Source organism: Trematomus bernacchii, unplaced genomic scaffold (genome assembly GCF_902827165.1).
Source record: "Trematomus bernacchii unplaced genomic scaffold, fTreBer1.1, whole genome shotgun sequence".
Classification (NCBI taxonomy): domain Eukaryota; kingdom Metazoa; phylum Chordata; class Actinopteri; order Perciformes; family Nototheniidae; genus Trematomus; species Trematomus bernacchii.
Genome location: NW_022987720.1, coordinates 25978485 through 26003558, shown reverse-complemented (window position 1 = coordinate 26003558; position 25074 = coordinate 25978485). Strand labels below are relative to the sequence as shown.

Here is a 25074-nt window from a genome sequence, read left to right as displayed (position 1 = left end):
ATGGAGGAGATGTTTGTCGACTCGCCCCAGAGCTGATATGCTTTTAGAGATGGGTGTGGCATTGTATAAACACAAGACTTTTACACCTTCAGCTGTCAATTAATGCAAACTATTTAAAAATAAGACTATTCTTGTCCTGAGACTTTGTGTCACCATTGTGGCAAGCTGATTTACTCTGGACAGAGACTAGCTGTTTTCAGTTTTTACAGCCTTTGTGCTAAACTAAATTAAGCCAACCAGCTGCTGGCTACATATTGACAAATAAACACGAGAGTGGTATCGATCTTCACATTGGTATTGGAATTCGTATTCAAATTAATGCCACGAAAGCCAATAAACGTGCGATAGGCTGAATGTTGTTTGTCTTTTTCTTTAACTTTTTCAACCGATTTAGGACAATGACAGCAGAAAAAAAAGCAACAGCTGCTGGGATTTGACTGGGGCGAGGACAGAGGGTCTGTAGAGCTTTGTTTGAAGAAAAGAAGAAGGGTGCAACCCGAAAAGTGACAGAAAATCTACTTTTCTAAAGTCTAGATTGCTGAGTGTTGAAGCCTTTTCATTAATGTTTTTCTTTTTTCAGAAGAAGTGATCAGTTACATTTCTTGCAGCACATGAGAAAAACTGTTTTGATTGTAATCAGTTGAAAGCCAGCCAATTAAAGACAAAAAAACTTGCTTCCCAACCTGTTCTTAGAGTTGCGGTGAAAAACCACAACAATACAGACATAAAAAGGTTCCAGGTAAATAAAAAGGGAATGTGAATACAAATGTAGAAATAGGCGAGTGTCACCTGTAAAAGTATGAAACTTTTATGCTCCCTTCTACCTCTCCTTTTCTTCTTAACCCACGTTTCCTCTCTTGCTCCTTTTCACTATCATTTCTGAGCTTCATTCCAACCTGTTCTAAACTTTGTATCCGCTTTGATCCTTTTAATTTCCTTTTGTCTACCTCTGTCTGACCTTTTCTTTTCTTTTCCTCCTCTTGATCAGTCTGCCTGCCATGTGAGGAAACACAGACTTTTAAACTTCCCTTCAGACTGCCATCAGTTATTTTTTAAATAGTAACCTTTCCCGCCTATTTAAACTAAATAAACACTAAACTCTTGTCACCACTCGTTCATGTGTCACACACACACACACACACACACACACACACACACACACACACACACACACACACACACACACACACACACACACACACACACACACACACTAGCATATTAAAGTCCCAAACCACACCCAGCTCCCGCCCCCTCGAGCCCTCCCTCGCGCGCTCACGATAGCCGATCCAGAGAACGTGCGTTTCTAACTTTTTTGGGACTACCAGCGAGATCTCCAGCTGCCGTTTTGTCACGTTTGGACGCTGTTTTCCCGCAAAACACATTCAGTTTAATATCCCTTTTCACAGACGCATCTGGAGTGTTTCTTCTTCCTCTGTTCAAACTCGGTAAGCAGCCTAAACTTATTATTTCCAGTTTGCATATTGTTTGAATGCAGCTCGGAACTCTCTATGAGATTCATAGCATATTCAAATCCAATGTGGCTTTGAAATATACCAATAACACTAATACCTTTACCAGGTCTCTTTCTGGTGAGTATTTAGCCTAATATTATATTATATAAGTCAGCAACATAAACAAAACTATTACTAATACTAAAATGGAGAGTTTATTTTTGTTTGAATGTATTTTAGGAGTTTTAAGAAGCCTTTGCTGTCGTGTATTTTTACACACATCATAACTTCTGCTGAGTGGCTCCAAGTTTCAGAAATTGGAAATGAAAGGGGCGTTGTCAGCCATCAGTGTGCATGTGTGTGAGTGTTAAATGCGTCTGTGCTGTGAATGAATGTTTAGTGCATTGTGAGGGAATCTAAACAATTTAAGCTAAGCAATTTTTTCACAATGGACCCAATAAATATGTGCATTTGTATATCTTTTTAATTCTATCTGCTTTTTTAATACACGTCAAACTCTTCAATGAATTCGTGGAAGACTACTTTGTTTCTGTTTGCCCCTCCATATTGCAACACTACATTCAAATTATATCCCAATGAAACGAATATATCTAATAGTATTTGTGTATGTTTTTAATTAAACAGTTATTTAATTTAATTAGGATGTGTGTTTTGAATTGAACAAAATCAGATTATCTGTTTATGTCCCATGTAAGTATATTTGCACTATGATACTGTTTTTCCTTAATGACTGATTTGCATCTTGCTTTTGATGAGGCAGGTGATAACTGTTGCATTCTCCCTTCATGGAGGGCGCCCTCTTGTGGTTGAAAACAACACATTGGTGCAGGTTTTTCCATGCATGGTTTAGGGAGATTTGTCAGACTGGGCTGCAGAAATGGAGACTCATCCTCATCAGGCAATGTTTGAATGACAGCGAAAGCAATCTTGAGGAAAGCCATTATGTCATATGCAATGGGAAGGTTACAAATAGGCAGCAACCTATTCGAAAAATATTTTTACATCCCTCTGTGAACATGCCTATCTGTTGCACTCAAGGCATTGGAAATGGCAGAGCTAGATGAAAAAACAAATAGATGTTAGATAATGAAACCTGATTTTCACTCACGTTCTTGTGACACAAGGAGAACTTCATTAAAATTGGAAATATACCCCAAATACCTCTTATGTTATATAACAGCTACATCAGCATAAGCATTTTAATGAAATGTAACTGGAGAATGACTAAGCCACTCTTAATAAAGCCAACAGACCTCCTCTCTCCTCTTCCAGCTTTTCATTTGGTAAAATGAACCCCAAAGTCATAAAACCTACAATTATGTAAAGCATCGTTTAACAACTACAAACGAGCAGCTAAATAAATAGCAGTTAAAATTGACAACGTGTATCGTGGAAGCTTCTTTCCACCAGAGTCACGTTTTTCCTGCACAGCCTTAATGGTCTGTAACAGTCTGATCCGTGCAGTTGCCAAATTCTCCTCAAGCAGAAGTCCTTTTTGTATCTGTATATTTATAAGTATTTGGACAGCGCGGGAACCCTTTGTGCTTCGAGTGTCAGTGTTAATTTGAAAGTATTTTTAAGTCACGCTCAATGCAGCAGGGGTAGAGAGGCGTGTGATATTTGATAGGAGGAGGATTAGTCATGGGGTGTGAGGTTTTAAAAGGTGCTGACAGATGAAAACTATCAGGGAACAATTGTGAAGTGAGTGCTGATGGAGAGTAGCAAAGAAAAAAATGGAAGAGAATTGGGGCGGTGATAAACAGATGAGGATGGAGATCTCTTTTTTAACCTCTCTATCAAGGTGTTCCTAACTTCTCTCGGCCATGTGGTAGCCATTACTCAGCGCTGTCACTTTGGGAATGTGTGTGAAAACGCACCCACACACACCTAACAAACCATGTTAGTGTCCAACATGAAAGAATTCCTGCGTCATAGGGAAGCCTTTAAACCCAGCAGGGAAACAGTTGTGTGTGTGTGTCTTTGTTTTTGTCAATTTAGGCTCCTGATTCCTGAAGGAGTCTTGGCATACACACACACACACACACACACACACACACACACACACACACACACACACACACAAAAGCTCAAAGCAGCCAGTGTTTCATAACTTTTTATGAATAATGCTGAACGATTTATTGGTGAAATGCAGTACATTTCAAGTTATGTTGGATGTCTTGTCAGAAATAAAATCTCATGACTATTGTGCAAAATTAATTTGAAACAGCTGTGTTGTTGTTAATTTGGGCCGTGAATGCATAATTTCTGTGAACTTGTAATCTGTTTTCCACTTGTGGAATTTCTATTTAGAATGTACAATACGGTCCAATCTTGTCCTATTTCGATTGTGGATAGTAAGGACTAGAGTGAGAGTGTTGCATTAGGATGTTAATGTCTGAAAATGCATCCATAAAATGGTCGGTTGGGTTGTTGCCCCATTTGGTATTCCCTCAACTGCCCTTTTTGGATGAGGGTTAGGGTTAGGCTTCAGAATGACAAACTGAATGTTTAGCTTTCACCTCCATCCCAACTTTACGTGCTAACGTTTGGCATTTTTATTGTTTAGAGAATGATACTCTTATTATTTATCCCTACGAACAACTTATGCTAATGACAACAAAGTCTAAAACTAGCAGTTATCAGCTATCAACATCTATTTGGTAGTTAGGGGCTACAACCATGGTTCAGAAGGCCGTTATCATTTATTAACATGTTGGACAATGTAAGGTAGGAGCAGTTTGCCCATTTTGTCCAGTTTGAAGCATTAGAAAGTAAACAATAACAACGGAAAATGACCATTCTCCTAACTTGCCTGTATATATTATATGAATGATTATATAAATTATTCAAGATTATAAGTATACATTTATATTGTATGTTAACATATATTAAGATGTAAAAAAAAAAAGGGAGAAGGGGTCGGATTAAATAAGTGTAAACTTCTTCCGACCCCTTTTCGGACGTGTAATTAGCTAAAGCTTTGTTGTTTATTGATATCAGACAATGATACTATAGATTATTCAATTATTAATTAAATGTTACGTTTTGTTATTGCATTCATGTGTATAGTACTGTATCATGTCTGTATCACCTTTTGTTTCATTTGTATTTTCTTTAGTTTTACACGCTCGAAAAAAGAAAAATAAACTAACTAAAACTAACTAACCATTCAATTGGCTGATGACATTCAAAATGGGTGAGATGGGCTAGCCTTACAAACACCAAAACAGCCTTTGAGATATACTCCAAATTTAGTTAAAAATTGCTGCTTTTTCGGCTGAATTTGAAGGAGACAAAAGAAAAAGGACAGCTGTGTTTGTACAACATTTGGCCCAGAAATGTGCACTGTAGTTGTTCCAGCCCCTGAATGGCACACAGCCACCATAGCTTATCCTCCCTTGACACCCTCAAGCCTAATTGTCAAATATTTGGCTTGCTAGTGTTAAAGATGTGCAAATAGTAAAGTTGTCTCGTCGTCTTTCATCCCGCTTGCTTTTTGCTTCACAAGGCTGTGAATACAGCTAGTTGGTCTCAGAAGGGGTCTTGTAAATCCATTCTGTAAAAGATAATAGCTGTCACACAGTGCTTTCTGGTTATGTTTGTAATTCTGTGCTTGCATTTCTGGGTTCATGACTCTTCATACATCTTAAAACCAAGCTGTGTCTAGGTCTCTCTGCCTGTGGGTTTCTTCAAGTTTTCATGAGCTCTTCCTGACCAAAGCTTTGTTTAGTCTCTGGCTTCACTCCAGGGAAGATGTGCCTTTTTGTGTTTTCTCTAAAAATAAGCTTTAGCTCGGCTTTTGTTGTTGTGTACACACACAAACTCACACGCACACATGAGGCTGTCCTATTTACAACACGTTAATGCAATTTAGTAACTGTAAGGCCATTCCTGAGGGAAACTAGAATACATAATAAACATGAGGGTTTCTCCTTGACCTTGGATATTAATTCTTAACTAAATGTGCATTTGCGAGCCTTTCTCCAGAGCCATCATTAGTGGATGGTGAATGTTGTTGCGGGCTCAGTGTGAACTCACCTTAAAATGACTCTGCAAATTATCTTGAAAAGGGACAAGTCTGCCACTTTTTCTCAGCAATTACTGCAAGGTGTCACTTTTATTGTTGTTCCCACATCTACTAATGCAGATTTGAGTCCCATGTGCAGAGAAATTGGAGAGCTATAAAAAAAAAAGTATGAGCGTTTTATTCAATCAAATAAAATGGTCTGTTTGGATTGATCTTCTAAATTCCAGTTTATTCCAACGGTTTTGACCTTAGGGAAAAAATGCAAAGAATGGTGTCAATTAAACACGTTGCATTAGTTTTACTGTTGAAATTAATATATTATAGGGTTTTCTAAAACACACAATTCAAGCCCTAGGATACCAATATAGTGAATCCCACAAAGTATTCCAGACTGAGGGGTTTGAGTAGGAAATATTGCATATTAAGTCTCAACTGAACGACCTCACAAGGGACCGGAGGGCTCCACTGGAAGCCCTTTTTGTCTTTTCCTCTTCCTCAATCAGTTTTTCCATGGCTTTAGACAGAAAGAGAGACATACAGAGAAAGAGAGAGTGGGACAGTGAGAGAGACGGGGGAGTGAGATTCAGAGGCCCAGTTAAATCTGTGGCTTTGTGTTTTATGAAAAGAGTAAAGGAAGGACATTAAAAGTCAGCATTTTCCACCAGGCAAGGGAATCAGTCAGCACACACACTGCATTCTCACACACTTGCACTCTTGCACTGAGTCCCCCAGCCTCCTATTATAAGGCTGAGTGGAGAAGAGGAATGGCAGTCTGTTTGTTAGAGTGGATCTGTCAGACTACCAACGTGATTACACACAACTATAGTATTGTTATCTTTCTTTGTTGTATTTGGATCTACTTAGCGATGTGACGGAGGTTCTCAAAGTCAAACATGAAGTGGTGACATCAAGATCTAAGGAAGCCTATGGCTGCCATGCCAGAATGCAAAACGCATCAGTATTACTTTATAACGTTATTACGGCATACAAACTTGTCATATAACAAACTTTTAAGGTTTAACAATATATTACTAATTCAATCATATATTAACGTGAAATCTCGAAGCCTATATGGCTGTAATGTGAAACTGTTTAAATTAAGATGGAATGTTTCTTGTAACGTATAAATCTTGTTATAACATTGTTCATGTTTTAACAGGATGTTTTTCTGGCATGGCATTAATATCCTGCCATAAACATCAAACAAAACATAAGATAACATGCTTAGTGTAAAGTGACTTTCACGTGGTGTAATGCTGCTGTTGTGGACCAAAACATGCTTCAGTTGTGGTGTCTCGCCTTTATCTTGGTAAACCATTATATAAACCGACTTTCTATAGGTCTAAAAACATTAACTTCAACTGACAAGAATAGTTATTAGCCTGTTATCCCAATCCAGATATGTTTATTGGTGTATTTTGACTATACGATTACCTTTAACTTGTATGATGAGGACTGTTAGTAGCTTGTTCAGCTGATTGACGCACAACAGCTGAGTAAAGTGCCCCTCTGTGTGTGCGTACGTCTATTGTGATAGATAAGGCTTGAAATATCTGTGTTATGCATTCCAGACTGGCAGGGCTAATGTATACAGCATACATGTGCTCTGTGTGTATGTGTGTGTGTGTGTGTGTGTGTGTGTGTGTGCAGCTGTTGCCTGGTGTCAGAGGTGAGTATCAGTGCTTTCACACTCTACTATCAGCCCTGAGTGCTGCCTTTGCAAGGCTGCAACGTTCACATGGACCCTGGGGAATACTGCGCTCTACATTTAGGGAAATATTTGTGTGTGTGTGTCTGGTGTGTGTGTTGAATGGCGGCAAAAAAAAAGAAAGAAACAGAGTCTATAACTACTATGGACAATTTTTAAGTAGAGTATATGTTTGGTACGTTATTACGCCCCAAAATTAGATACATTCTTCATTTTTAAAGGATTATTATTATATTGTAGAATCATAATATGTGCTCAATTAAATCTGAGTTATGGACAAAGGTGTGGTTCATCCTCCACCCATACAATTTAACTGTATTTACATGTTTGTCCCCTGAAAGAGAAAGATGACAGTAATAAATCAAAGTAATTGGAGATTCTTTGGATAATTACCCTTGTATATGATCATTTACAGTTTGAACAGTTGAAGAAGTAAATATATAAATACACACACACATAAAAGGGCATGTATACATAGTTAACTGCTCAGTCATCACCATGCTTTCATGTGTTTGTTCTATAGTTTAAATTAACTTTAATCATCTAAACTGTGTCAGTCTCTAATTTGTGAGTTCCTTGGCGGGCTATGTAATTGTGGGTTTTTGTAGTGTACAGTTACTACAGTATATGAATGTGTACATCAGAGTAGGGCTGAACGATTAATCGATTTTAAATCGAAATCACAATTTGAAATGATGCGATTATCAAATCGCAAAGGCTGGGATTTTTTTTTTTTCTTGTGTGTCAGTCATCCACACCAATCAGAAGTGCTGTGCTCCACATGTACCAGTCATTGTTAACCAATCAGAAGTGCTGTGCTCCACATGTACCAGTCATTGTTAACCAATCAGAAGTGCTGTGCTCCACATGTACCAGCCATTGTTAACCAATCAGAAGTGCTGTGCTCCACATGTACCAGCCATTGTTAACCAATCAGAAGTGCTGTGCTCCACATGTACCAGTCATTGTTAACCAATCAGAAGTGCTGTGCTCCACATGTACCAGCCATTGTTAACCAATCAGAAGTGGCCCATGATAGAAGGTGATAGACAGATTGATCCAATCACCTGCCAAGTATTTTTGAAAGTGCCTGCCCTTTTCCAAATGGCTTCAAATGGAGCTTTCCTAGATGGTTTGGTGAAACAAACCATCTGAGTCAGGTTAGTGATGCTCCATCACATGTTCTATTACAGGGTGAATCTTAAACTGAAGCTTGACTTTAAAGCAACCCAACGGAAGTTTCATGTAAGTTTAGTGCTTTCACTCGTAGCTCTGGCTGCGGGGGTGCTAGAGACGGGAGCACGTTGATACGACCTTCCTAGCCGGAGATATGGCCGCATTTTACAATAAACTTCCGTTGGGTCGCTTAAAAACAAATATCGGAAATCGAATCGCAATCGCAATATCTGTCAGAAAAATCGCAATTAGATTATTTCCCCAAATCGTGCAGCCCTACATCAGAGTGTGTGTTTGTGTGTGCGTTTACGCTCTTGTTTTTGTTTTTGTCGCTGGGGATCCCTTCTTCCTCTCTGTCTCCTCCCTCCTTCTCTCACTCCTCCCTTCATCTTCCCTCTACTGAGACAAGACAGCAGCTGCAGATGGAATCAGTCCCAGCTCTGTCTGTCTGTGTGTGTGTGTGTGTGTGTGTGTGTGTGTGTGTGTGTGTGTGTGTGTGTGTGTGTGTGTGTGTGTGTGTGTGTGTGTGTGTGTGTGTGTGTGTGTGTGTGTGTGTGTGTGTGTGTGTGTGTGTGTGTGTGTGTGTGTGTTGTGTGTGGTGTGTGTTGTGTGTGTGTGTGTGTGTGTGTGTGTGTGTGTGTGTGTGTGTGTTGGTGTGTGTGTTGTGTGTGTGTGTGTGTGTGTGTGTGTGTGTGTGTTGCTCGCTGCTCCAAAGAATGTCGCTGCAGGTCAGATTGAACTGAAATACCAGAGAGATGCTTTGCAACGGATATACTGAATTAAATTGTTGGTATTTACCTTGGCTTTCCTTGGCTTTTTTTAACTCTCCTTCCATTTCCGTTTATCTGGCTTTGTCTTCCTATAAGGTCAAACCTCTAGTCTGATTGACCACCCTAGAGACACAGTGTTTGAAATGTTATAATTGGCCAATTTTCAGGGAATTTATAGAGCAGCCAAAGTGCGACCCCAGCATGCTGTTGATAGTCCTAAAAATAAGGACAGTATCGCATTCCTACCCTGTGTGACCTGACACAAAGATAATGAAAATAAAATAAATAAATAAACACAGCTGGTACAGAATACATGACTAAAAAGGCATACTGTAGTGTGAGTAGGGGCAGCTCAATTAAAAGCAGCGGCAAATAGGTGCGTTTTTAGTCGGGATTTAAAAAAAGAATGGTTTTACACAACCAAACCATTCAACATAATGCTGTCTTGCTGTACATTGTAGATCTTAAAACCACATCAAATGCCGCTTTCTTCATGCTCAGTTCAGCACCACTCATGGGAGGTTCAGCTTTTTCCACAGGTGCAAATTAAAGTGTGTGTTTCCAGGTTATTGTCTACTTCAGTCTCATCCTCTGAGCATTATGATCAGGAGGATGTTGCTGTTTACATTCCTGTGGCTAATCCCTAAACCCAGTGTCTCTTGAATCAAAGTGAATCACTCGCTTTTGATGTTCCCTCACCTCCTGTTTTACTGTATACCCCCTTGCCCCCGACCCTTCCCCCAACTCAGACGTGGCCTATATCCTCTGGCACACCCCATAGCCACATGCTCACACACACAAAACTGTGGCCTGCTTCCTGTCGGCGGGAGAAGCTGTTTTTACTGCGACTCCATTTTGGCGGAGAGGGCTAATTCCTCTGCTGTCTGGCTCTGTGCATGTGTGTGTATGTGTGTGTGTGCGCCTACACTCACATGTGCTTTTAAACATGTTTGCCTGCTCAGCTGAACATATTGTTGGAGTTGAGGCTGATACTGAATCTAACTCATACTTGTGCACATATGTGATTTTGTCTGCAATATCCCAACAGTGGTGTGGTTAGGCTCAGTTTGATGTGTACAGTTTACACAGAGAGAAGTAGAAACACCTAATAGTGTAAGTGAACCAAAAATTGAAAGCAACAAAAAGTGGATATCTTTACGGAAAAATAAACATTACTGTTGTAGTCAATTCAGGCCTTGACTCTACCTACGTTCAGAAACAGAAACATTCAGAAACAAAGCTTTAATAGATGATCATATCCACACACACACCTGTTATGACTGTCAACAGTGTTGCCTGAAGCCGTACTGCATTTGTGTTATATTGCTGCAAATACCAAGGTCACAAAAAACTAAAGTAAAGTCAGAACATTTCTCCAGCATGTAAGGAGCCTTTAGTTAATTTTCCTTGACAGCTTGTTCTTAATTTTTAGCATCATGATCAAGGACTTGGCTAGATGGTAACCCTCAAAGTGCGAAACTTAAAGTGGACCTATCATGCTATATTATAATAATATAGTGTATGACCATACCTATATAAGGCATATTTATACTTTTTTTTTTTCAAAATACCAAACAGATCATGCATTTTAGCCATGCCTCATTTTGCTCAATTTGAAATTGTTTAGCTCTGTTTCTGCAAGGGCTGATTCTGTGAGAACAGCACCACCTACTGGCCTGGCATATGTACTACAGCGTCTCCAGCGCTTTCGAACGGCAATGGCCGTGGCTGTCTCCTTCTGATTGGTGGAGTTGGCCCAATAGCCGTAGCGCCACTGTCTTGACGTCAGGACAGTGTTCAAATCTGGATCAGTTTTGATCAGATCCGTTGCAGCCCCTTTTTTAGAGATTTGGGTATGGAGGAAAATAGAGAGGGTTGTGTTTTCTGACACTTGGTGAGTTCCCTGGAACACCGGGGACACATATTCATGTATAAAAGACGTACAAAAGTGCATTTTGCATGATAGGTCCCCTTTAATTTAACCCTAAACCTAAATCGTTGTTTTGACAATCTATGCTAACCTATGCTGCCTTTCCCCTAATTATCTCATGAACATTTTCAAATCAAGGGTTACCATCTAGCCGACGACCTACTGTATTCTAACCTTTAATATTTGAGGTCAATGCCTAACCCTATAATCACCATCTTAATCCTCGATCAAGCCCCCACCAACAGTTCTGGCTTTTAAAGTCAACTTCTTTAGTCTGCAAAACACAACTTCATCATCTCCAAAAGATTCACAAATCATAGATTAAAACATCGATTACCTTCTAGATATGACCATCAATCAAGCCTCCACCAACAGTACTCGGTTTTGAAGCCAACTTCAGTAATAGGCAAAATGTGGAATAACAACTTTCATGTCCGTACATCAACTCATTGCCCCCCAAAATAGTAGACATCCTTGAATCATAGGATACATTTCTTTAAGGTAAATTAACTTAACTTCCAAGCATGAACCAGAAATAGATTTTATTTATATCATGAGGTCGTTAAAGTTAATGCTTAACTTTCAGAGGAATGAACGCAGCATTCTTGGCACCATTGGAAGCAATCCAATCAGTATACAGAGTGAACAGAGCACAGGCTGCTCATTTCAGAATGTAAACAGTCAACTTCTCCCTTCTATCAACAAGTCATGGTCAGGATTAAAGCCTTCAATCACTGCAGAGTAAACACCACGCTCCCACATACTGTACTCTCGCACATTCACACTTTTAAACACACACATGGTTTGCTGTGCATATAGACACAACATCTAAGCTGCATTTTCTGTAATTTGAGGTCTGACATTGAGACCACACATATTTCTCTGGCTATTTTATTAATCCTGCATTCTTCACAGTTGTTTGGAAAGGTTGTACTTTGGTAATTGGTTGCAGATGTAGAAGTTGTTCTTATGGACTATATGTGAATTGCCTTTACACTACACTTCCTTTTTCTCTAAAATTGTACAACATTCAGCAATAAAGCCTGCATGATGTCCTCGAAATCAGTGGTGTGGGGGTCGGGAATACTACAGCAACAATGTTGACGGAACATTTACACAACTTTAATACTTATCTGTAACTCATATTACTCTTTTCTTATCTTTCTTTCATCCTATCTTTCTAAGATAAATCAAAACTGCAAAAAAACATGATTTTTGTTCGGGTTGTCCGTACCTTGTATTTCGAACATAATTTTTCTCATGAGCGCCTATGAGGAATTTCTTCAGAATTTGACATAAACATCCACTCTGAATCAAGTAAGAACTGATTAGACTTTTGTGGTTGAACGTCAAGGACGATAATTGTATTTCCTTTTTGTATCCTTTACTCAAAAGTGATTCCAAAAAAGTGTAATGGGTAAATACTAATATGGCACAGTTTCTCTATGGGTATGTTCTGCCCTCACTGTTGTTATGAGTACAGTTATGCAGACGGATAACTCCTCGACAAGTGGCCATGTTTATCTTCTTTAATAAGATGTTTACATCCACAAGTCAACAGAGTAAAACTGAAAGAAACACAATATACATAGAAATTAGGCACTTAGCTGTGATAAACATATATATACAACGGTTCATGACATCACAAACATCACAAAATATGCATATGAATATATGTTTACACGCAAAAGTGCTGTGTAATACACATTACAAAACATGTGCTGACCATGCATCAAACACCACTGAATAGCCATCTACTTAACATCGAAACATCTAAATAAACATAGATATCCACTTATGAATATGTAAAGAACCAAAAATACTTACAGGCAATGCTTTCCACAACATAGCAAAAAAGGATGGGTACTAGTGATGTGTCGGTCGCGAACGAGCCGATTCTTTTGAACGGCTCTTTGGTACGAACGAGGGGAACCGAGTCGTACTTGGTGAGAGCCGTTATTGTTATCGTTCAATCGTTGGTCTGCACTCACTGCCTGCCAAAATCCACTCGCATTTTAAAAAGCTTGATTTTGTTCCCCAAATGTATTCTGTGAAGACCCGCCCCTACTCTGATTGGTAGGTTTCAGCACGAGGAGTGAGATGGGGTGGGTCTTAACGGAATACGCGAGAGAGAGAGAAGTCATAACAAGTGGTACAGGACAGGTAGACGACGTGTTTTTCGGATGGAAAATGAGCCAAACGCGAAAACGCAGCAGCATTTGGATGCACTTCGACCAAAACCCAGGCAGTGATAAAGCGCACCATTTGTAAAGGCAAAAATATCCTTTAAAGCAGGGTCAACAAATAATCTCCATCGCCACTTAAAAACACAGTATCTAATATTAAGAGTTGCGTGAATTTCATTCAAGGCAAGGCAACTTTATTTACTTAACACATACAGAGGGTAAATTCAAAGTAGTACATTCACTGACATGAATGACATGGATATGGCTCAGCTTTTTAAGCAGGTTATTGACGTGAAGTTTAAAAGTGAGACAATCATCAAGCCAGATACCAAGGTATTTGTAACAGGTAACCACTTCAAGTTTTATTCCTTGCGTAGTTACAATATCTAAAACAGGCTCTGGTGTCTTTTTAGCTTTTGAAAAGAGTATTACCTTGGTTTTATCAACATTTGAAAGAAGCTTTAGTTCAGAGAGTTGAGTCTGAATAATGTTAAAAACAGCTTGCAATTCAACAACAGCCTCCTTAATGCTTTCCACAACATAGCAAAGAAGGATGGATGCAAACTCTAATATTCTCATCTCTGTCCCTGTCAACCACTCCTCACATGTGGTTATCACTTCCTATGCTTTCAATGTAAGTCTGGCTGGAGTAAGACAGCATCTTAGACAGCACAGGGTATATCCAAACATTTTCAAAAACATTGATGTTGCCAAGTAAGTAGGACTTCTGCAATATGTTATTCTGTGTGTTTGATGTGTGCTGATGATACATTAGGGGGGAATCTTTCCAGAGTTGTTTTTAAAGAATTACATTTATGTTTCTCTCTCACAGATTCCTTTTATGTGACGGACCTTGATCCTATCAACCTGCAAACCAGTGTGTTTGACAAACAGCGTAAACACACACACAAACCATCCAACAGGACTGTCATCCACCAGAAACTGGAACATAAAATCTGCGCATTGACAATCATCCAGTGTGAGACACAGACAGCTACTGAAGGAGCCTGTTAAATATTCAGTTGACCGGCAGGACAGAAGGGCAGCCATGTTGATCATCTTAGCCTTCATCATCCTCTTCCATGTGGCTGCAGCCATTCTCCTCTTTGTTGCAACCATTCACAATGTGAGTATGAGACAAAAAAGGCCACACATTAGACACTAAGGAAGGGGATCAGGGCATAAGGGGAAATATAGGAATAATCTCAACTACTATCTTCAGCATATATAATAAAAGTTTCACTTATTTTGTTATTTTGACTTTATTCTGAACATTTAGATTTCCCATTTTGACTTACATTTCGACATTTGGAGTTAAACCTTGCTGTGCTGTTGTATTAGCTGTAAAATGTCTTTACTGTAGGGTATTTTTATTATTTGTACAGCGCTTTGGCTCGACCAAAAATCGTTTATAAATGTGCTATATAAATAAAACTTGATTTGATTTGATTTGAAACCTTGACAATACCACTTTGTTCTCAACATTTCCGCTTTATTTTGCGACATTTCAAATAATCTTTTGACAATTCATTTTCTCAATTAAACTCTTTCGCAAAATAACGACTTTATTCCTTTCGAAACATTGTGAATTTCGTCTCAATATTTTAACTTTATTCTCTTAGTTTTAATGGTATTTTCCACCGTTTAACTTTAATTTTGACATCTTGACCCTATATTCTTAACATTTCATAATTGTTTTAAACAGACAAATCAACTTCTATATTTGTGCCCCTTATGCCTGTCCCAAATACACTTTTAATAATTGTAACCGTTGTTTCGCCCCCCCCCCCCTGATTCAGGCATGGTGGGTGGTGACGCAGGGTGGCCGGGAAGTGATCTACGCTGACCTGTGGTACACCTGTAACTCCACCTGCTTTCCTGTGGAGAACAGCCATACTGTTGATGCAGGTAAGACAGTGTGTAGTTACTCAGCCTATGTGTGTGTACTGTAAGTATACTGTCATGTTTATGTATGCAACACCTCCTTTCTCTTTTCTCCTCAGCATATCTGCAGACCATCCAGGCTACTATGATCCTTGCCACTATTTTATGTTGTGTCAGCTTCTTCGTCTTCATCCTTCAGCTCTTCAAGCTCCAACAGGGAGAGAGATTCCTTTTCACCGCTATCATCCAGCTATTGGCCGGTAAGTGACATCCACACACATTTAACACATTTGTAGTCATTAGCATATATTTTTTCCTCCTGTTTGTGCTCATAAGCCTGCGTCGTTATACAATAATGATGATCCAGTGACATGTCCTTGTTATGGCAGGATTTATGGCCACACGTTTCATTTTCAGACTTGATGCACACTTTTAGACCATGAATATGTTCAGCCCAGCCCGAGTGTTGGGTTAAAGTGTTATTATTTGAATTTCCTAACATTTAAGAAGACATAGCAGAGCCTTTACTGTCATCATGTCACCTTGTGGTGATTTGGTTTCCAGCATTTTGTATGAGTGAAATGTCATCAAAGTTACCCAAAAACTTCAAATCGTATATGTTGTTCACTTCAATGGGATTGTCCGTTAACCCTAACAGCCAGGAAACAATGGCAAAGAGAGGAAGAAAACCTCTCAAAAGTAGACACCAAACAACAGCAAAATGCAGTTTCATTATAATATACACTATGAATCTTAGGAAATTACAGATTTCAGGTTTGAATCAATGTAATCCACTTTAGCAATAGATATTCGGCTACAGAGAAAGCTCCCAACAAGTCAATCGTTTCCTGTTGGAGTTTACCATTTAAAGGAAATAAAGCTATTCAGAGATCCCTACAAAAGTGTCATGTTATTTCCATAAGTGGCCCCAATTGGCGTCAGAAGGATTGTTGAATATATAAGGGTTTGAATGACCTCATTGACAATAAACTGTAATTTCCCTCTCTCCTCCTCCCAGCTCTATGTGTGATGATCGCAGCGTCTGTCTACACGGCTCAGAAGAACAGTTTCCACTTGGCCAATCTCCGGGAAGGCACCTACGGCTCCTCCTACATCCTGGCCTGGATCAGCTTCCCGATGACTCTCATGAGCGGCCTCATGTACCTGGTGCTCAGGAAGCGTAAATAGATGTGACGCACAGGCACGCAGATATCCAACAATATAAAAAGGAACACTTGGACACATGCATAAAGTCATACACTTTGACTCAACAAACCAGCATGCTAACATTCTGTCTCTTACCCTTAGGTTTTATAAGAGCATTGGAGAAAAAGGAAATACACAAATCCCCAATAATTTAAAGTGTCAGGTTCATGACCAGACTATTCAACAATAAAGCAGCACATCTTTGTCCACTTTACACACCTAAAGCCTACATTGTTGTACACCCTTCTTCTTCTTGATGGTACATTGTTCTCTCTAAAGTCAGCAATGATGCGCCAAGACTGTCCAGACACCCAGTTAGCTCAATCGACAGACTTTTCTTGACACTTCTTTCCATAAAAGTGCCTTAGAAACACTTTAGACAATGGACTTACAGTAACTAAACAACGGTGAGTTGGACAGTCTTTTTTTGCATTACATCTACTAAAACATGTTAAGCAAACATATACTATGATAAATCCAATGTTGCCAACTGTTCTGGATAGATTCATGTACATGAAGCTGAGGTAAAAGATATGCAATTCAAATGCAGAGGAGCCAATGCACCACACGTTCTCCACTTAGTTACTGCTTTGGATAGAAAACGCCCATTGCTGCATTTAGAGAGAACATGCTTTCACCATCTTCTTTCCCTCTTAGCTTCGACACAGGACGTTGTTCCAACATACTGTCCACTTGTTTCATTGTGTCCTTTTGACCGTTCATAGGAACCTGTCTGAAATTCCCAATCCCGAAGGATAAAAGTCAGAGACAAGTGGGGAAGTTTGTCTTATTGGGAGGCAGCCCCTGGACTTTATAAAGGGTCCATATTTTTTTGTTGTGAATCTTTAGTCAACTATTTTGTACATATTTGCTGTGTATGTATAATTTAGGTTATTGCCAAAAGCTTATTTTCTAAGACTAAAAAAATTTATCTTATGTTAACCATAGCATATAGGACTTGTAGTGAGGCACTAGTTGAAGTATAATATGTAGGATTTTAACTTGTTATTTTTATTCTTCTTTTACTGACTTGTGTTGTAATGATGAAAAAGGAACCAATGATGTGCTGTGATATCTGAGATTTCAAATGGCAACAGAGGAACGTGTAAACTTGAAATAAGAATGAACTTTTCTTTGTTACTCTTTTTTTGTTCACAGCTTCACTGAGAAAAAAACATCGCTATTTATTGATTAAAACCACTGTTGTGTATTTTGAGCATCATGTGACAAAGGATGTATGAAGTAATTAAGTCTTGCCATATTTGTTTGCCTCTTTTGGCTGGGCTACTGTTTGTTTGATCGATTACTGAAACATCTCTAACACTCCTGTTCGTGCTCCGGCATTTAACAACAATAAATGTGTTACTGTACTGTACCCCAAATTCCCAGAATACTTCTAATTTTGTGGAAATATAGGGATAATGTTTGAGATAATATGTAGACTTTTTTGATCTTTCTTTATCTGAGTGTGGGGTTGTAACAGTTAAGGGAGACCAGCATTCATTCATGCATACAGCTTGGACTTGATGGATCCTTCCGGTGCACAGTTTATTTTGTGATAGGAATGTGTTTGTGTTGTTTGGTCCACAGACTGGTAACTTTTTCATCAATAATGAAGATGCAGGAAAAAACAAGAACGTGAAGATTTTTTACTCTTATCTCGAGATACTTGAAAATGATCAAAAAAACATTATTGGAAGCCGAGTTTGTGTTTGTTGTTCCAGATAATTTTGCGAAGATGTAATCTTTAGAGTGTTCGACTAAATAATAAACCTCCTGTTTCAATGCAAGTTCTTTTTTGGAAGACCTTTTTTAACCTATATTGAAATGAAAAGTAAGTTGCTAGCTCATGTCAAATGATTTCAAGACAGATCTAAATAAAAAGATTACTTCAATGTGCAAAGTCCGTCGCAAATATTCAACAGCAACCACAGGATTCACCTCTAAGAGCAACTCTTGAGTATAATTGGTCATGTTTCGGTTTATGGTTGTTATAATTGTTCTGCAGTTTGTTTGATGTCAATGTAGATGTAATGTTCATGGGGATTTAAAAAAACATTTTTCAACCTGTTTGAATATTTAAAACGATTCATCAAGTATTAATTCCACATTGATTTAGGGTCTGAGAACTTTTTTTCCAAAAACTGTGTTAGTTTGACAGCGTCTCCAGGCGTGTATCAAGTTCAGAAGCTTTTACAATTTTAGTCGAATAAATAACAACATGATATAACTTTTAACATAATCAAAATCAGTAAATTCTTCGGAAATATGCTTATATTTTACTGTCTTATAATGTATCCACATGTCTGGTTTTGTCTGCTATTGACATCCAGTGGACGGAAAGAAAACTACACAATGTTAAGGTAATAGTTTTATGGTTTCAGGCTACAGAAGCAACTGTCAACATCTCCTGATCTGCTTTTTCAGCTTGGTGCATTCTGCTTATCAAAAACAGCAGATTCAAAACAACAAGACTTAAAGGTGCTTATTTTTGATCCTATTGCTTCAATAACCTTCAAAGTAGATCTCAATAAATGTATTTTATTTTGAATGCATTTTCTTTGTGTGTGCAAAATCTGTCATTGAGTTACTGTTCTATCTATACTCATCAATACTGATAGTGCATGTTTCCCTCCCACTCCCCCTCCCTGCTGAAAGATCTCTTCAATGCTACAGATTACTACTTTCCTAAGGTTTAGTATTCAATAGATAAATTAATCTGGTATAGAATACAGTTTGTGATATCATCTTACTGTTTCAAATAGCTGTGAATGATCTGTTAACATGACTAGGACAACCTAAGTGAAACACACTTGAAACATTTTACACTAACAAAAATATCTTACCATTGTTACAGTATAGCTGTTTTTAGATCCTGTCAAAGCGAGCGAGTGATCACATAGCAGAGTACACAGTGGATATGATGACTATGTCCCTAGCACTTCAGTGGATAGAGGAAATACAACCAATGCGAGTGGTCATTTGCTCAGACTAAGGAAACTGAGTAGCAACACAATTTTTGACGCTATTAAACATTTATATCTGGCTCTTGAGGGCTCTGAAGTGAAGTTTACTTCTTGCGCCAATGATAGAAGTCTGGAGGACTGGCCAAAAAGAACAAAAAGATGGAGAAAACCTGGGCCAGCCACACCGTGGGCCCTCGGACCAAGAACTCCCCCCCCCAATCTAAAAGGCAGATTAATAAAATAAACTAATAAATAAAGCCGCGAAAACTGGACTACCAGGTCCTCCAGGCTAAGAAGAATAAACAAAAAGACCTGACCAAATAGAGCACTAACTCCTAAATGAAGCTCAGCGTAAGTTCAATCAGGAAGACCAAGCTCTTCATTCAGATTACACGTCACCTCACTACACTCTCCTTCCCAGTGTTGCCAACTCCATAGTAAGGAAAGCTAATTGGCTGTCCGAAAAGTCGCCAGAAGTCCCTAAATGACGTCATCGCCTAATTTGCATATCATGTAATAGCGGTAAAAAAACGTTCCACCCCCTTCAAGGATCAAAACTTGAAACCACCAGACAGAGTAAATCCAGACAACAGTAGATCAGAAATGTCTATTAGAAAAAGTAGAAAGTAGTTTTTAGTAGAAATCTCCCTTACAATAAAGGCAGTATAGTATGCCCGTGTGTGTCATCTCCAATAAATGGCTTCAACCATCCTTTAAACTCAGGGTTTGATTCCCACTCCTTTCTGTACTTTTGTGAATACAGTTTAGACTGTGACATGATGACCTACGTGGATGTTTAGCTTGTCAGAGGCACACACACAGTGGACGAGGTGATTAAGTGACTGAGGCTGTGTGAGTCAAAGCAAAGCAAAGGCAGTTATTTATTATAGTGTGACAGTGACAGTGAAGAAACATTTACATTTTACATTTAAATCCCGCTCATGCGCAATTCATTTGCCGTCTCGACGCGGGAGAGTGTGGCTGTCTCCTCTCTGCTCTGACTGCAGCTGAGCTGCTGCGGGAGGCAACTGTGAGTCTGAGCGCCTGTGAGTACTATGGGAGGGCAGAGGGGCTCACGGCAGCACCCGCGGCTCGTTAACTGCTGAACAATATGTGAGTCTCCAAACACCAGAAAAGTCCCTAATAACACTATTACAAGTCGTTAAATTAGTCGTTAGTCGCTTTTGACAAAAATAAGTAGCCGGAGGGTTTGGAAAGCCGCCGAATTTAACGAGAAAGTCGCCAAGTTGGCAACACTGCTCCTTCCTCATTAAGTGATCGGGGGCGTCTCTCCCCAGCTAACCAATCTCTCCTCTCTCCATTCTCACAAGCCTATCATAGCTCCCGCTAATCCCTTTATATCTGCTCTTCCCTCTGTCAGCTGTCATTCCAGGTGACAAAACGCAACCCTCCTCCACCCCTTTCGCCTCCCGTCTCCTTCAGGACCAAGCTAAACCTTCTCCCTTCAGTCCGTTCCCACCTACTTACACCACCACCAGTGTCTAGACCCCGGGGGGGTTTCATTGGAGCGGTTCTTCCCCCTCCTGAATGATTATCCTGCACACTGGGGCCTAATCGCCAAACACCATTCCATTCTCCTGTTATAATTATGGCAATCATTATTGAAGAGTTTATCGCCGGCCACTAGAGGGCAGCGTCTCACTGCTGTCGCACCGGATATGCCGCGCTCTGACCCGGTAGTGCTGAGCGGCCATTTTAGTTCAAACATTGTTCATTCACTCCGCCTCGTGTCGAGACGTTCATCCACTCACACATGTAAGACTGTTCCCACTATTGTTGGTGTATATATACGTGGTGTCGTAGCATATATTTGTGTTGTGTTAATGATGACATGCATGTATGTAATACTTTGTCAGCTTACCTCGCTGTATTACTCTGTTTCAGGGTGTCGTCATCTTTGTCATTAAAACACTGAAACTGACATTGAGGAGTGTGTTTCTTCATGACGACACCATGGTCGTTGTTGGATGCCCTGCCCCCGGCTGCGAGTTCAAATCCGAAGACGTATCTGAAGCACTCGTCATTGCCCTATTGACGATTCATGGATTTAGCCACCAGCACGCAGCGCCTGTCATGGCCGCGCCAGCCCAGGCCCCAGCCCCTCACGGCCCGAGACTCGATCAGCCCAAAGTTGATGTGGGCGTATCGATAGAGGAATGGAACGTGTTCATCCGCCGTTGGAATGTATTCCGCGCCGGCTCAGGCATAGGGAATGCCCAGGCCCCATTCCAGCTGTTTCAGTGCGCTGGGCCTGTACTTGGAGACAGCCTGTTGAAAGCCGTCCCCGACGCCGCTTCCGGACCCTTGCCAGATCTGATCGCCGTCATGCGTTCCCTAGCTGTCATCCCAGTCGCTACATGCGTCCTGCGCACCGAGCTACTCCAGTTACGCCAGGAACGCGACGAGACATTCCGCGCATTCGCTGCCAGAGTGCGGGGTAAAGCAGAGACATGCGCATATAATGCAGTATGCGAGTGTGGTAAAGACGTGGACTATACCGACCACATTATCCGTGATGTTCTGCTCAATGGCATCTATGACTCGGACATACGCCGCGAGACGCTGGGGACATCTGATGTCCTGGTCAAGCCAGTTAACGATGTAATTGCACTCGTCTAGAACAAAGAGATGGCCCGTAACGCTCTCCCGTCGTCCTCACTATCAGCCATGTCGTCATTCCGGCGCCTGCAGACGACTCCACAGACGAGCCCCGCCCCGAGCCCTGCAGCCGGGGCTAAACGTGCCTCGTGCCCGGAATGTAAGAGCGTCTTCAACGTCTTCACGGAGGGGCCTCGCGGGTGGAATCCGAAGCCTCACCTGGTGTGCATCGGCTGCTACAGGGCCCGCCGACGACAGAGGCGTCCACAGCCGTCATCCGACAGTCAACATGCCGCCATGGGGTCGGAGCTGGTCTCCCAGGTCTCGTCGGTGCGAGCTGGAGCCCGCCCTGGCCGACGTCACGGGAGCCATCGCCGACGCCGCGTCCCTACGTCGCACGGCTGTCTCAACAGGCCTGCACCTATCAGACTCGAGCACCACATCTTCTCCAAAGGCGAATGGAGACGAGCCAGGATGAGAGACCACCCCCGAGCATTGATCACCATCTCGATGGACTCGCCAGTCGGGCTGAGGGATGGCACCAGCAACCGGGGCTCGGCCGACGGAGCTCGGATATCCGCCGTCGCGGACACTGGCGCGCAGTCGGACCTTTGGTCTCTGGAGGAGTTCCTGGCCTGCGGTTTCGCGCGGGACGACTTGCGACCCGTCAGCCTTAGCCTGTCGGCCGCCAACCGCTCCCCTATAGCCATCAAGGGAGCGTTCTTTGCCAGGCTCTCGACGACCTGCAGCGGGGGGCGTGTTACATCCTGCCGTTCCATGGTATACGTGAGCAGCTCAGTCCGGGCCATGTACCTATCCTACGAGTCGTTGCTCAACCTCTGCCTCTTGCCCGTGGGCTTCCCGTCGGACGACATTGCAGGGGGGCCCCAGGACGGGTGTGGCCCTGACACGGCTGACACGCCAGACCAGCCCTTATCCGTCAATGCGACGAGGTCAACCAACGGTGGCTGCGTGGGGCCAGGTGACCCCCAGGACGCCCAGTGCTCATGTCCTCAGCGCACGGTCCCCCCGGCGCGCCCCGCAGCTCTGCCGTCCCCTTGTACGCCAGAGAACAACAGCCGGATGAAAGGTTGGCTGCTCGGGAGATATGCCTCGTTGACATTCAATACTTGCCCCCATCGGGCACTACCATGCATGGAGGGGCCACCTATCGAGATGCACGTGGACCCCGCAGCTACACCTAAGGCATGCCACACCGCGGCTACAGTGCCTCTACACTGGCAGCGGAGGGTCCACGATGACCTCCTGCGGGACGAAGCCCTCGGGGTCATTGAACGCGTACCATACGGCGAGCCAGTGCCGTGGTGCCATTGCATGGTAGTCACTCGGAAGCACGACGGTTCCCCCCGCAGGACCGTGGACCTCTCCCCCCTCAACAAGTTCTGCCAACGTGAGACCTTCGCCACTGAGTCCCACCTTGCACGCCGCGTCCCTAAGGGCACCTGGAAGACCGTCACGGATGCCTGGAACGGCTACCACAGCGTCCCCCTGCGTGAGTCGGATCGCCACCTCACTACCTTCATCACGCCCTTCGGCCGTTGGCGCTACACCAGGGCACCACAGGGTTTCCTGTCATCAGGGGATGGCTACAACCGTCGGTTTGACGCCGTCCTCTCGGACTATGAACGCAAGGAACGTTGTGTGGATGACACCATCCACTATGACACCGACCTGGAGCAACACTGGTGGAGGACCATCGACTTCCTGACGCGTGTCGGCCGGTCGGGCATCGTGTTGAACCCGGACAAGCTTCAGTTCGCGGAGAGGTGCGTCGACTTCGCCGGCTTCAGGGTGTCGGAATCTACCATCGAACCGCTCCCGAAATACTTGGACGCCATCCGGGACTTCCCCACCCCAGGCTCCACGACGGACATCAGGAGTTGGTTTGGCCTCGTCAACCAGGTGGCTAACTACGCCCAGCTGTGTGACACGATGGCCCCATTTAAGCCGTTCCTCAGCCCGCGCTGTGTGTTCCTATGGTCCCCCGTTCTGGAGGAGGCCTTCCAGACGTCCAAGCAAGCCATAATGGAGGCCATCCGCGAGGGCGTGGAGATCTACGACATGCAGAAGCGTACCTGCTTCCGCCCTGACTGGTCCATGCGTGGCATTTGCTACTTTCTGCTCCAGCAACATTGTCACTGTGCCTCGGGCATTCCGGACTGCTGTCCAGGAGGATGGAGGATCACCCTCGCGGGTTCGCGTACCCTGTCCCTTGCGGAGCAGCGCTATGCGGCCGTCGAGGGAGAGGCCCTAGCTGTGGCCTGGGGTCTGGAACAGACGCGGTACTTCACGCAGGGGTCCGACAACCTCGTCGTGGTCACCGACCATAAGCCATTGGTGAAGATCTTTGGTGACCGTACGCTAGATGAGATAACAAACTCGCGTCTGTTTAGACTCAAGCAGCGCACCGTCCCATGGCGCTTCGACATTGTGCATCTGCCTGGCAAGAGCAACTATGCCGCTGATGCCACGTCAAGGCATCCTTCCCCCTCGGGCTCAGCGAACGGCCTCTCACTGGGGCTGCCGAGCAGGCCTGACGCCGTGGAGTCAGCACTCATGGCCTCCATCCGCGACGACGCACGGGAGCTCGGAGCCGTCTCTTGGCCCCTCCTCGCACGGGAGACAGCGGCTGACGGATGCCTCGGCCACCTCCTCCAAGTCATCGAGCAGGAGGGTGGGATTGACGTTAACGACGCTGCCCTGGCGAGTCTGTCATCGGTCTGTGAGTCCGTCTACGCACAGGACGGCGTCCTGCTCTATCGGGACCGCGTCGTGGTCCCCCCATCCCTCCGTGGGAGAGTCCTTCGGCATCTCCATGCCGCTCACCAGGGGACCTCAGCGATGGGGCAGCATGCCCGAGCCATAGTTTACTGGCCCGGGATGTCCGGGGACATTCAGGCCACCAGGGACGGGTGTGCAGACTGCAACCGCAATGCTCCGTCACAGGCGGCTACACCCCCCCTGCCGTCACCACCCCCGTCCACGCCATTCGAGGCGGTGTTTGCTGACTTCTTCGACTATGGGGGCCGCCACTACCTAGTTGTCGGGGATCGGCTTTCGGGCTGGGTAGAGGTCCTGAGTTCTACGGCGGGTACTGCCCTGGCAG

General features: G+C 42.8%; 1 protein-coding gene across 1 annotated transcript; it reads left to right on the top strand.

The window, feature by feature from the left end:
• Positions 1-1274: 1274 nt before the first annotated feature.
• emp2 (epithelial membrane protein 2) lies at positions 1275-18152 on the top strand. Its single transcript, XM_034143610.1, has 5 exons — positions 1275-1448; positions 14105-14398; positions 15072-15180; positions 15276-15416; positions 16175-18152. Exons 2-5 carry the CDS (start codon positions 14321-14323, stop codon positions 16342-16344), a joined length of 498 nt encoding a protein of 165 aa, XP_033999501.1. The 5' UTR covers positions 1275-1448; positions 14105-14320; the 3' UTR covers positions 16345-18152.
• Positions 18153-25074: the final 6922 nt, after the last annotated feature.